The sequence below is a fragment of the Phascolarctos cinereus genome, unplaced genomic scaffold, assembly GCF_003287225.1.
Source record: "Phascolarctos cinereus isolate Bilbo 61053 unplaced genomic scaffold, phaCin_HiC Scaffold_1;HRSCAF=81, whole genome shotgun sequence".
Taxonomy (NCBI): domain Eukaryota; kingdom Metazoa; phylum Chordata; class Mammalia; order Diprotodontia; family Phascolarctidae; genus Phascolarctos; species Phascolarctos cinereus.
Window position 1 is genome coordinate 190,741,634 of NW_027555514.1, and position 12,987 is coordinate 190,754,620.

The 12,987-nt window shown below is 36.9% G+C and overlaps 1 protein-coding gene across 2 annotated transcripts in view; it reads left to right on the top strand.

Annotated features, from left to right (window-relative positions):
• Window positions 1-4,365, top strand: part of STYK1 (serine/threonine/tyrosine kinase 1) — a 31,013-nt gene extending 26,648 nt beyond the window's left edge. For both annotated transcript variants that reach the window (XM_021001612.2, XM_021001613.2), the window contains exons 9-10: window positions 277-373; window positions 3,041-4,365. In XM_021001612.2, the coding sequence (XP_020857271.1) occupies window positions 277-373; window positions 3,041-3,245 (302 nt within the window). In that variant the 3' untranslated portion in view covers window positions 3,246-4,365. The remainder of the gene's footprint in view (window positions 1-276; window positions 374-3,040) is intronic.
• Window positions 4,366-12,987: the final 8,622 nt, after the last annotated feature.

Sequence of the window (12,987 nt, forward strand, 5' to 3'; positions counted from 1 at the left end):
ATCTTTGGTTCCTAGTGTCTTCAACATGTTTCCCATCTTTTGCATGTGATACTTGCACTTGGCCATCAGGTGGCAAACAAAATCTTTTAAAAAAATTCTTACACATTGACTTTTTTTTTCTGTTTGTTTGTTTTGTTTTGTTTTTGTTTTTTAAATTAACCCAGCTAGATGGAGTGAGGTGGATGAAAATTACTACCATTGGAGAGTTCTTATTAGAGAGAAATCAGGATTCTTCCTGAAGAATCACCACTATGTTGCTTTTCCCTTCCTTTGCAGGGGCTCCACCATATCCAGAAGTCCCTCCTACTAGCATTCTACAGTATCTCCAGAGGAGAAAAATCATGAAAAGACCCTCCAGTTGCACATCCACCATGTAAGCAATTCCTTTGGTACATACTTCTCTTTCTACTCCCTCCTCCCCCAAACCCCTTGTTAGCTGCATCTCCCTCAAAGAGGACAGAGTGTTAATTTATTACTCTCTTTGTACTAACAAGTACAATCTCAGATCAGACCTTAGCAGGAATATAAATGTATCTTGTATACAGTGCAGTAATGTGTGTAAGCTCTTATCATTGTATTCATGTGAGAAATGAGAAAATAATTATGTAAGTAATATAATTGATAACAAGTAGCATTTCAACTATGTATCATGATTCTATTGCTGTAAAGGAGTGTCAGGGAAATTTAGGGTAATGAGGGAAGGGTTTGTGAAGGCAAACTTTAAATTAGATCTTGACAGAAGAGGGGGTTATGGAATGGTGGAAAGGAAGGAGAAGACATATCAGGTGTTAGAAATGGCATGACATATATAACTGATGTCATGTTGCTTGCCTTCTCAATGGGTGGGGAAAGGGCTTGAGGGAGGGAGAGAAAACTCAAAATTTTTTAAAAATGAATGTTAAAAATAAAGTAATATTACAAAAGAAAAATGTTTGTTGAATTAAATTAATTATTAATATCTGTGAGCTATTTATTACATTAAGTTGAACTCAAAGACATTAAGGTCCCCTCAAAATCCATTTTTACAAGAACTCATAACCAGTTCAAAGAAATATACAAGACAGCCTTGTTATTGAAGAATAATTTGTACTAGATAAAGGTTACTTCATGTGAATCCACTTAAAATGGGGATCAATATGTCATAGCAAATAATAAAAAAGCACTTCATGGGAATTTTATTTCAAAAAATGAAATGAAAATTATGTAAATAAGTCTGTTTTCTATTTGACAAAATTACAAAATACAGTCACAACTATGTGCTTAGAATTAAAGAAAAAAGGTTTTTTTGTATTTTTCCAACAAAATTATATGATGGAAAAGTCATAATAAAGACAGTGATCATTACAAAAAAAAAAGAAATAGCATGAAGAAAGTCATGGATATGTGAATTAGCAAATTTAAGTAAAATTAACCAGATTCACTTGATTGGAGGGGTGGGGCCAAAATAAGTTATATATGATAGAAAAATAAATACTTCTTACGTGTGAATGTCTTTAAGATTGACAAAGCAATTTCCTCACAACCACTCTATGAAATATGTAATATATTCCCCATGTTACAAATGAAGAGACAGGGGTTCAGAGAGGAGAATGGACTTATCCATGGTCTCCTGACAAGTTGCATCATAAGCTAAGATCTAGGTCTGTTCAGCCTTGTTTTCTTGAGAGTGAAGGGCAACATCTTTTGTATTCTATGCTCTGCCAGATTTAAAAGTCAGTGGAAGTGGTGCTGTTTTTCAAGAAGTTGCAAGGTATGAGTCAAAAGAATTCTGCTCTGTCCAGTGACCAAAAGTTACTCCATCTATCCTGTCAATATGACTCACCGGAGACTCCAGTTTCGAATTAAAGGAGTCCTGCCCTGTTAATAGGCAGGAAACTACCTCCTTAAATCTTGAAAACCTAAAATTCTGTAGACCATGTTTTTCCCCCTGAGGATGGAAGGGGTGGCTTATTTGTTCTACCTCAGAAACTCCCTGCCTTCCTTCCCCCCAATTTCAAGTAGCTAAAAGGTAACCTGGTGTCCAATGGTAATCTGCAATATTATTAAGGGTGGTCAAACAGGCAGATTCCTCACAGGTGAAATCTAAACTTCTTAATTACCATATTTCACTACACAATTGTTGACACTGCATAATTGTCGCACCTCATTTTTTCAGTCCAAAAATTTGTTTATTACCTTTCATCGCGTAATTGTGGCATGACATAATTCTGTTTATCACGCCACTTAAAAGGTAAACAGAGCGGCAATGTATTCACCGGTGGCATATGGATATGTATTTATCTCTTGAGCTGTGAGCCTAGAATTCTCAGCATAGGCACATTGTCAGCATTCAATTTTAAACATGTATTCATAAGTATTCTGTGCATTCTAATCTTGCACCAAAGACAGTTTAGTAACAAATGGTTTTTGTAAGTAATACTGGCACAATGTTTTAAAATCTTCACATAATGGTCACACCCCACTTCTTTTGCAAAAAAAATTTTGTCATAAAATCTGTGACAATTATGTGATGAAACAGGGTAAACTTTCCTGGAAACCTGGACATTTCATAAGATTTCAAACTAGAATCTTAGAAATCCTCTATCTAATTCCCTCATTTTAGAGATGAGGGGAAGTGACTTGCCTAAGATTTCAGGGGTGGTAAGTAGCAGAGCCGGTTTCTAATTTTCTCACTACTCTGGTTTTCAAAACTGGTTTTTATTTTTACCACTACTTTAACCCAGAAGTAACTGACAATTGACAAGACAACATAAATCCCCCTAGTCTTGCCGTCTGGGGTATTCTGTGAGACCTTTTAGAAAAGACTATCCCTATTGAGAAGGAGATGATAAAGAGAGAATCAAAAGAGAGAGAGAGAGAGGTGACAGTTGTTAACTGGCCATGCATGGCAAAAGCATAGCAAGCAGGGAGGAGATGAGAATCTGAGAGGAATGATATTTTTAGTGTTATAAGAAGGAAATGATTCAGGGAGAGGAAAAGCAGTCCGCTGATGGGTGCTGCTACTAAAGAACTAAGCTTTTCACGTTCCCCCTTCTTCCAGGTACAGCATCATGAAATCCTGCTGGAGATGGAGTGAGGATAACCGACCCTCCCCAACACAATTACGCCTTCGCCTAGAGGCTGCCAGCCAGGGTGCAGATGATAAAACTGTGCTGCGGGTACCTGAGCTGGTGGTGCCTGAGCTGTACGCAGCTGTAGCAGGCATCAGGGTAGAGAGTATTTCCTCCAGCTACACCATCCTCTGAAGCACCACTGAACTGAAAAGACACAAGTGATATGCTCGGGGCAATACAATTAGGAATTGTATTGGACATCGGGATGTTATGGGGGAAGAAAAGGGAGGGAGAGGGCATGAAGCTCTTAAGAGCTGGAAGGAACCTCAAAGGTCATTTAGTCCAATCCCCTCATTTTACAGGTGAGGGAGCTGAGCCTGGGAAAGTTAAGTAACTTGCCCAATATCAAACAGGTAGTAAGTGCTGGAGGCAGGATTTGAGTCCTGGTCAGAACCAGTGATCTTACCGCTATATTATGCTGCCTTCCAGACTTCAGACCTAGAGATTTCTTTGCATATATTCTCTGGACGTAGCTGGGTATGAATTCCTGAATCACCACTTGGGAGCTGGAGTTGGGTTTTGGGGTCATCCGGGTTGAAATTAATGGATAATATTTCAATGGAGATTTTTACAAATCCACAATGCTTCTGGGGTCAGGGGAAGTAGTTTGTCTCCCTTCAGTTGCGGCTTCCAGACAAGTTCCCTTCTGGAACATTTTCTGTCTGAATTCTGATTGTGAGACCCATGGAGATGAGAATCAAGTGAGAGTCAATATGAGAGAAATAGAGAGAAGGAGGAAATTATGGGCAATATTTGATCCGAGTAAGAATTCACTAAGGAATTCTCCTTCCAAGAGAATTAGGAGTAATCATGTGAAAATTCTTGTTTCTTAATGTGAGGCTATAAGAAGAATAGAAAAAGAAGATTCCCACTTGTCCAGTGGAGTGAGAAGGTAGAGATTTAGAAGGAGGAAGACATGGTCCTTTTATTTCTTATCAGTCCTCTTTACACTGATAGTGATGGGGAGATGGAAAAGGCTATTCTCTTTTGAGAATGCCTAGTTCCATCTGTTCACCATTGTGAAGGGTTCTCAGACCCTACAAAGCAATTAGAAAATCTTGAGCTTTACTTCCATTATTAAAACAGGCAAAAGTAGAGCTCAAGAGGAGGACTGTGTTGCTCAGAGGCACAAAGACATACACAAAGAAAATAAAATGGAATGACTGAGAAATTGAACAATGGCAATTTCTAATATTGAAGACACCATTGATTTATTATAAAACTTTCCATTAAATTAATTTTTTAATATTTATTGAGGTACTGTGATCTTTTTGTTATCTTTCTTGACACAGCGCATGCCAGTTCTATTTACTTTGCTTGACATTTTTCCTCCCACAAAAGTACTAATGCACCTTTTAGAAACAACCAGTGTATAACATTTAGATAGAGGGGTGGCACACCGTAGCCTTGAGGCCCCCTAGTCCCCTGAATCACTGGATTCAGTCAAAGGGCCACACTTGAGGACCTAGACAGCCACATGTGGCCTGGAGGCCATGGGTTCCTCACCCCTGTTCTAGAATGAAAATTATGTATTTGAAGTAGAACTTTCTTTCCCTAATAGGCAGTTTGTTCTCCTGATCTACCTAATGTTACTCAAAATCCAGTGATGACCTTCACCCACAAAGGGCCCTTAGTTCTGCATTCCTACACACCAGGTTCAGCTTGAATTTAAAGAACACAGATCAGTATTTTTCTTATCCTTTATGATTCATTATACTTCAGGGAATATATCTTAAATGATACTTAGGTATACTCATGTCTAGGGTCTTCCTAAAAGGGATTGACAGGGTCTCCCCTATAAAAGTTTATTCAGTGTAAAATTTGTAGATATTACGTAAAGGACAGCTATTCATTTCCTCCCATAAAAGAAATGCCTAAAACACGAAAGACTCATAACCACTTATTAACATACACCTAAAACACAAACTATATCTCATACTCCTCTATTACATTTTCCTGGAAGTCTGATGCTTACAACACAAAACTTTGGAGACTGCTGAGTTTCACTTTCACCTTGGATCTGAGCAGTTCATTCAGGGTCCCCATCTTCTAGCTAGCTAAGCATGCATGACTTATCCTCTTATCTGTGGTCATCTTCTCTTCTGAGATGGGTGTATTTGCACTTCCTGCTGGGCAATCAGCAGCCAGAGTTCTTAATGACCTCCAAACCTCTAGAATTTTTGAGGTAACTACCGTGGCTGAAAGTTTCCATTTTTTGGTCTTGCTGTTTGGTATTGTATACAGGGAAAGAAACACAAATTAGAAAAGGCAGCCAGAGACTTAAGATCCATTTTCAGTCTCATCTAGGTAAGCAAACACTGACTGTGCTATGCATCTAGCTACCATTTCTGTTTCTTGAAATGGGTAGAGAGGAGGGAGATTCCCTCTCTTTCCCCCTACTGGAAGTCTGAGGAAGAGCTGTCAGAGTCCCAGAGAGAACTATCCGCAGAGTCCCAAGCCACATGTTCAAAAGATAGTGAGGGAGCTAAAATAGAATTCTCCTATCATCTTTGATATATCTTTGAGTTATCCAAACAGGGAATATTGGGGATCAACCAGGAGCTACAGTTGTCCATGTCCTTTAGTATGGGGCCTAAACAGAGGGCCTACTGGAAAGGGCTAGGGCACAGACTCAGATCCATGGGAAGAGTCCGAATATAGGAGATTGGAGGTGATGGGCTCCTAGTTACACAAGGATATAAAGAAATAAAAAATTTGCGAAATTCAGTTCTGCGCTACAATACTTCAGAGAAGAGTGTTCATATCCTAGTTTGACATGGAATCATAGGCCATTAGATCTACAATTCATTTAGTTTATTCTTCCCTCTCCATCTCCCTCCTCATACCTTTTGACAGATGAAGAAACTGAGACTAGGAGAGATTAAATAACTTGCCTAAAGTCATTTGTAAAACAAAGTAGTGGCAAAATAGAAACTAGTCCCCTGAATCTCAGTCCAATGTTTTTGGCTACAACGATTATGTCTTGTCTAGGAAAATGGCATCTAGTTGTCATATGCCATACTTAGAATAGATTCTCTCATCTCTATCTTCGGACATTCTTCTTTCCAGGTCCATTTTAGGTGCTAACTTGGATAGCACCTAACTTGGATAGCAAAAACTTGGATGTTTTTGTTTTACTTCTTTTATTATTTTTTCAGCTAGAAGCAATTTATGCCTTTCTGAATCAGTATTTTTTAAGTCCCTGCCATGAGTAAGGTGCTATGCTATGTATCCCTGAGGATACAAGTACAATGAAAGAAACAATTCATACTCATAAGACACACTCTAATGGATGAGACAACAAATTCCTGTATAAATTTAAGGTGCAAAAACATAAATATATAAAAAATAATTAAACTCAAGGTAGTTTGGAAGGGAGAATCATAAGAGAGTTAGGAAAGGTGTCATGCAGAAGATGTCATTCTGACCTTTCCCATTGTCTAACTTGCATGATAATTATTTGTGTCTATGTCTCATCAGCCTACTAGTATGTAAGCTCCTTGAAGGAGCTATAATATTTTTCACTTTTGTATCCCCAGCACTCAGTACAATGCTTTCTTTTTTTTTCTTTAATCATAGCAGGCATTTAATAATGTTCAATTGAGCTATGGACAACAAGGCAATTGACCTTTTTTAGGCTATTGCCACCTTTCTGTATATAGTACGTGTAAGCTCTGAGGATCTTTATCCCAATTCCCACTCTCAAAAATGAATCTCGGGTCACAGAAAGACCTTCCCTTTGCCTTCAAGATTCAAGATTTACCCCGGGACAGTGAGGAGTAGCGAGTCTAATGCCTGTGGTTTGAGCCCCCACTGGTATGCTTACTCCCAACATAGTCAGTCAGGCAGCCTTAAAGTAGATTTTAGAAAGCTGATTGAGATTGCTTTATTGTTTTCACCTGGTTAAGGTATGTGCCTATCGTATTATATTGCATATCTTATCACTTACTTTTAATGAGGTAAGTTGACTTCATTGAGTAAATCAACCAACCCTGTTCTGACACATAAAACGGTAGAATATCGTTGCCAACCTCAGCAGCAGAGAAAGAACATGCAAGAAGAATTTACTGCTAGTGAGGATACAGAACCCTCGTGGAAGAAGGTCATACAAAGTGTCTATCATTCATCCCTCTTCTATTTTGCAATTCTCTCTCCTCCTTTGATCTCCCAAAATGGGGTATCTTATCCTTAGCTGAGGATATTTTGCTCAAAATAAGGCAAATTTTGATGGCTGAAACCTACCTAGTTGTCTTGGGGTTTACTGGCTAGATTTCTTTCTCAAACACCATGCCTTAAACCCAATTCACTCTGGATCTTATTGATAGGATAACAATAGGTCCCTACCCATGCACCACTTAATGGTTACATTTTGGGCCCTTCTGGCTCAGAATGAATGTAAATAGTAGTTGTTTCTCTTTTGTCCAGCAAGCCTGAGGGCCTTCCCTGTCCAGTTTGTTTTTTTTTTTTATTAAAGGGGTCATCCCTTGACTCACTTCTTCCACAGGCCTATTCACTGAATGGGAGTTGCCTCACTCAAAATGAGAACTGGGAAAGACCTTAGCTGAAAAAGACCAACGTCTCCCACTGCATCCTGGGCCATCTCCAGTCATCCTGATCCATATCTGGCCACTGGACCCAGATGGTTCTGGAGGAGAAAGTGAGGCTGGTGATTTTGCCCTGCCCTCCCTCCCAATCCATTTCAATGCAAGTCATGTCATCACCTCCCTGATGTCATGGTCCTCTTTGAAGAATAAACCACACACATTTTCCAATATAGCAGAGGTCATACCGATGATCATGATTTGTCAGGTCACATTGCCATGGCAGAATACTACTAATAGCAATGGCAAGGTGATATTACCATATGAGTAACATGTTAATTTCATCTCTGTTGTGAAAATACATGGACAGAGATGTGCTTTTGTCATTTCCTTATAATAAGAATGGTATGTGGAGTATTTGACCAGATGTGCTTGGTTGATGATATGACTTTTGTGAAAACATTGAGTAACCAAGGAATGATGCTTGGAGCTACTTTAAGAATGGTGACTGATAGAGGAAAGACTAACGTAAAATTAGACCCTTCCTGATTTCATAATGAATTAGCTACCAGAGTGGTGATGCAGCAGTTATGGGAGTGCCAGAGTGATGACATTTTAGGGAAACTATAGTTACCATATGGAAAAATGTCTAGTTATTGGACATTTTGAACCTGGGTTAAAATTTATTTCTCTGTCTTAAGAACTTCGAAAAGGCTTGAATTCCTAGTCCTTAGTTTTACTGTTATTAAATTTCCCATGTAGCCAAAATATATTTCTAGAAAAATGACCAAATGAAAAATCTATGGAGTTTTCCTTGGAATCATCTGGATATTTTGACACTTCTGTCTAGTGGTGGCTTCTTTTCTAAAAATAAATACTATTGTTGAGAGAAGCAGAAAATATCTGTTCAGTCATTTCTGTGGCAGCAAAACTCATAATATAGAGAGAGTGAAGGAAGCAAAATGTAAAAAATTCAGGTAAAAGAAGAAGAAAGAAGTTATTTCAATAAATTATTTTCTCTATCATGAAAAAGAAATTGAATAAATCACAAATAAATTCCTGAAGGAAAAACTCCTGAAACAGGTAGATTTACAAATAAACTAGTACAAAGAAAATGTAGTCATTAATATAAGGCGAACATTAAAAGAAGCATTAATTCAAATATTATGAAACTATTTGCAAAAATAGGAAAAGAAGGTATTGTCCAGGGAAAACTGGCTTGACTGGTATGTCCCCAGCCTACCATTTCAGTCTCTTACTCTAATGGTATCATTAGAGTTAACTTTTCTTTCTTTTAATTCTTCATTCTTACTTTCCTGCTCTGTATACCAAGATCTTATTAGGTTTAGAAATACTTTCATTGTATTGGTCCTTTAGATAATCAGACAGTCTCCTTTTGGTATCATACTGACTTTTTGTCTCAAATGACATTTAAGATTGAGCTCTGAGGTTTTGGGAGCATTCATTTGGAGTACAGATACTCCTGTGTGCTGCCCACTGGCATGGAGTTTACCCACTGAGATTGCTGTTTTCCTCCTTTTCTTGTGAGTAGCAATAAAGTTTGTTAAAGCTATCTCTGTGTGGAATGATACTTTTTATCTGAACTCCCCTGCACCACAGAAGGGACACTTCCAGTCTTTCTGTGATACAAACATTGTCCTGCTATCTAAAGTAATGAAAAGGGAAGTTGAGAAAGAAAATCTTGGATCAATAAACACTGACACAGTTTTTAAAAATAATTAATTTATTTATTTTTAGCTTTCAGCATTTACTTCCATAAGATTTTGAGTTTTGAATTTTCTCCCCTAACCTCTCCTCCTCCCTCCCTAAGACTGCTTGCAACCTAATATAGGCTCTACTTATGAATTCATTTTAAATACATCTTCACATTAGTCATGATATAAAGAAGAATTAGATCTAATGGAGGAACCATGAGAAAGAAGAAACAAAACAAAACAACAAAAGAAAAGGAGAGCAAATAGTATGCTTCCCTATGCATTCACACTCCAAAGTTCTTTCTCTGGATGTGAATAGCATTTTCCATCATGAGTATTTTGGAGTTGTCTTAGATCTTTGCATTGCTGAGAAAAGCCAAGTCTATCAAGGTCAGTCATCCCACAATATGGCTGTTACTATGTACAATGCTTCTGGTTCTGCTCATTTCACTCAGCATCAGTTCACATAAGTCTTTCCAGGTTTTTCTGAAGTCTACCTGCTCATTTCTTACAGCACAATAGTAGCCCATTACATTTATGTACTACAACTTGTTCAGCCATTCCACCAATTGATGGACATTCCCTCAATTTCCAATTCTTTGCCACCACAAAAAGAGCTGCTATAAATATTTTTGTATATGTGGGTCCTTTTCCCATTTTAATGATCTCTTTGGGATACAGACCTAGAAGTGGTATTGTTGGGTCACAGAGTACGCACAATTTTATAGCCCTTTGGGCATAGTTCCAAATTGCTCTCCAGAATGGTTGGATCAATTCACAACTCCACCAACAAGCATTAGTATTCCAATTTCCCCACATCTTCTCCAACACTTATAATTTTCCTGTTTTGTCATGTCAGGCAATCTGATAGGTGTGATATGGTACCTCAGAGTCATTTTGTTTTGCATTTCTCTAATCAATAGTGATTTAGAGCATTTTTCATATGACTATAGATTGCTTTGATTTCTTCCTCTGAAAACTGCCTGTTCATATCCTTTGACCATCTGTCAACTGGGGAATGACTTGTATTCTTATAAATTTGACTCAGTTCTCTATATATTTTAGAAATGAGGCTTTTATCAGAGACACTGATTATATACAAAAAATTTTAAATAAAATATTAGCAAATAGGCTATAGCAACAAGTTAAAAGCATTATACAGTATGACCAGGTTGTTTTTATATGAGGAATTCAAAGTTTGTTCAATATAAGGAATATTACAAAGATAATAAGTCATACTAATAACATAAAAAATAAAAACCACTTGATTTTATCAATAAATAATGAAAATAGTTTTTGACAAAATCCAATACCTGTTTCTGTTAAAAAAAAAAAAGAATGCACAGGGATAAATGTCACTCAATATAATAAAAAGTATCTATAAACTCAAGAGTAAACATCATCTGTAGTAAGAGTCCTTTCCAATAAGATCAGGGGCAAAGCAAAGATGCTCATTACTGGCACCCTATTTAGCATAGTACTAGAAATGCTAGCTATAATATTAAGACAAAAAAGAGAAATTAAAGAAATAAATATAGGCGAATAGGAAAGCATGTTATCACTTTTTACAGACGATAGCGTCCAGAGATCCCAAAAAGTCAACTAAAATTAATTGAAAAAACTAATAAATGTATTAATATTTCAGGGCAGCTAGGTGGCACAGTGGATAGAGTGCTAGGCCTGGAATCAGGAAGACTCATCTTCTTGAGTTCAAATTTGGCCTTAGACACTTACTAGCTATGTGACTCTGGGCAAGTCACTTAAGTGTTTGCCTTAGTTTCCTCATCTATAAAACGAGCAATGGCAAATCGTTCCATTATTTCTGCCAAGAAAACCCTTAATAGGGTCACAAAGAGTCAGATGTATCTGAAACGACTGAAAAATAACAACATTAATATTTTAGGACAAATCCACAAAAATCATCAGCATTCCTTAATAATAGCAAAAAAAAATCCATCAGGAAAAGACAGAAATTTCATTCAAAATAACTACAAAATGTGTGAAGTATTTGGGAGTCTGTCTACCAAGACAAATGCAGGAACTACATGAATGCAATTAAATAAATACTATTTTCAGAAATAATAATAGACCTAAATAATATTATTTGCTTATAGGTAGGACAATCTGATTCAGCAGAAATCAAAGTATTCTGTAAATTAATTTTCTTATTTGGTGATAAATAAATTAAACTGCCAAAAGATTGTTTTGTAGAGCTAGAAGGAAGAATAACAAATTTCATCTGGAGAACAAAGTTTAAGAATCTCAAGGGGGACAGCAAAAAAAAAACACAGGGGGGAAAGGGGCCCCAAAGGACCAGATCTCAAATTATACTACAAAGTTGTAATCACCAAAATGATGTTATACTGGTTAAGAAGTGAGGTTAATCAGAAGAACAGATTAGACACATAACATACAGAAGGAAATAGTAGCATAATATTTGATACGCCCAAAGACCCCAGTGACAGGGGGAAGGATATCACTATTTGACAAAAACTGCTGGGAAATTTGGAAAGGAATCTGGCAGAAATTAGGTACAATTCAGTATCTTATACCATATATCAAGATAAACTCCAAATGGATATGAGTTAGACGTAAAAAGTAACATTATAAGCAAATTAGAGGAATAAAAAAATGAAATTACCTTTCATATCTATGGAAATAGTAAGAGTTCAAGACCAAGCAAGGATAGGGAAAATAGCCAAAATTAAAATAAACAATTTTGGTTATATAAAATGTAAAAATTTTTTATGCATACACATATGTTGCAGCTAAAATTAGGAGCTAAAACGGGCAGCTAAGTGGCACAGTGGATAGAGCACCAGACCTAGAGTCAGGAGGACCTGAGTTCAAATCCAGCCTCAGACACATGATACTCACTAGCTGTGTGACCCTGGGGAAGTCACTTAACCCCAATTGCCTCACCAGAAAAAAAAGGAACTAAACAGTCCTAAGGGGAAAAATATCTTTGCAGCACAAGGTATATTAAGAAATTGATTCAAATTTGTAACCACAAGATCTATTCCAGAATAAATAAATGGTCAAAGGCAGATTTCAAAGGAAGAAATTAAAGCTATTAGTAGCTACATGAAAAAACACTTCACATCACCAATAATTAAAGAAATGAAAATTAAAATTCTGGAGTTCTACCTAATAACTGTCTGATTAACAAAGATAAGAAAAAAGCAAAATGACAGATATTGGAAGACTATAGGAAAACAGGTGCACCAATGTACACTTGGTGGAACTATGAATTGGTACAGTCATCCTTAAAACAATTTGAAATTATGCCTCCAAAGTCATTTAACTATGCATATCTTTTAATACAGTAGTATCACTACTAGGCTTATGCCCCAAAGAGATCAAAGACAGAGGAAAAGGATCCCTATCTACAAAAATAATCACATCCATTCTTTTTGTAAAATCTAGAAACTAATGCAGAGGTGAGAGATGGCAAGTATATACTTTTTGAAGAATGGTTAAAAGAACTGTGGCATTTGGGTATATGCACTCCTGATTAAAATTCTAACCTTTTCTGTGCCTCAGTTTCTTCTACCTAAATTAAAATAATAACGGCTTTGGAGACAAATCAGACAGACTGTATTGGCAACTGCATACATA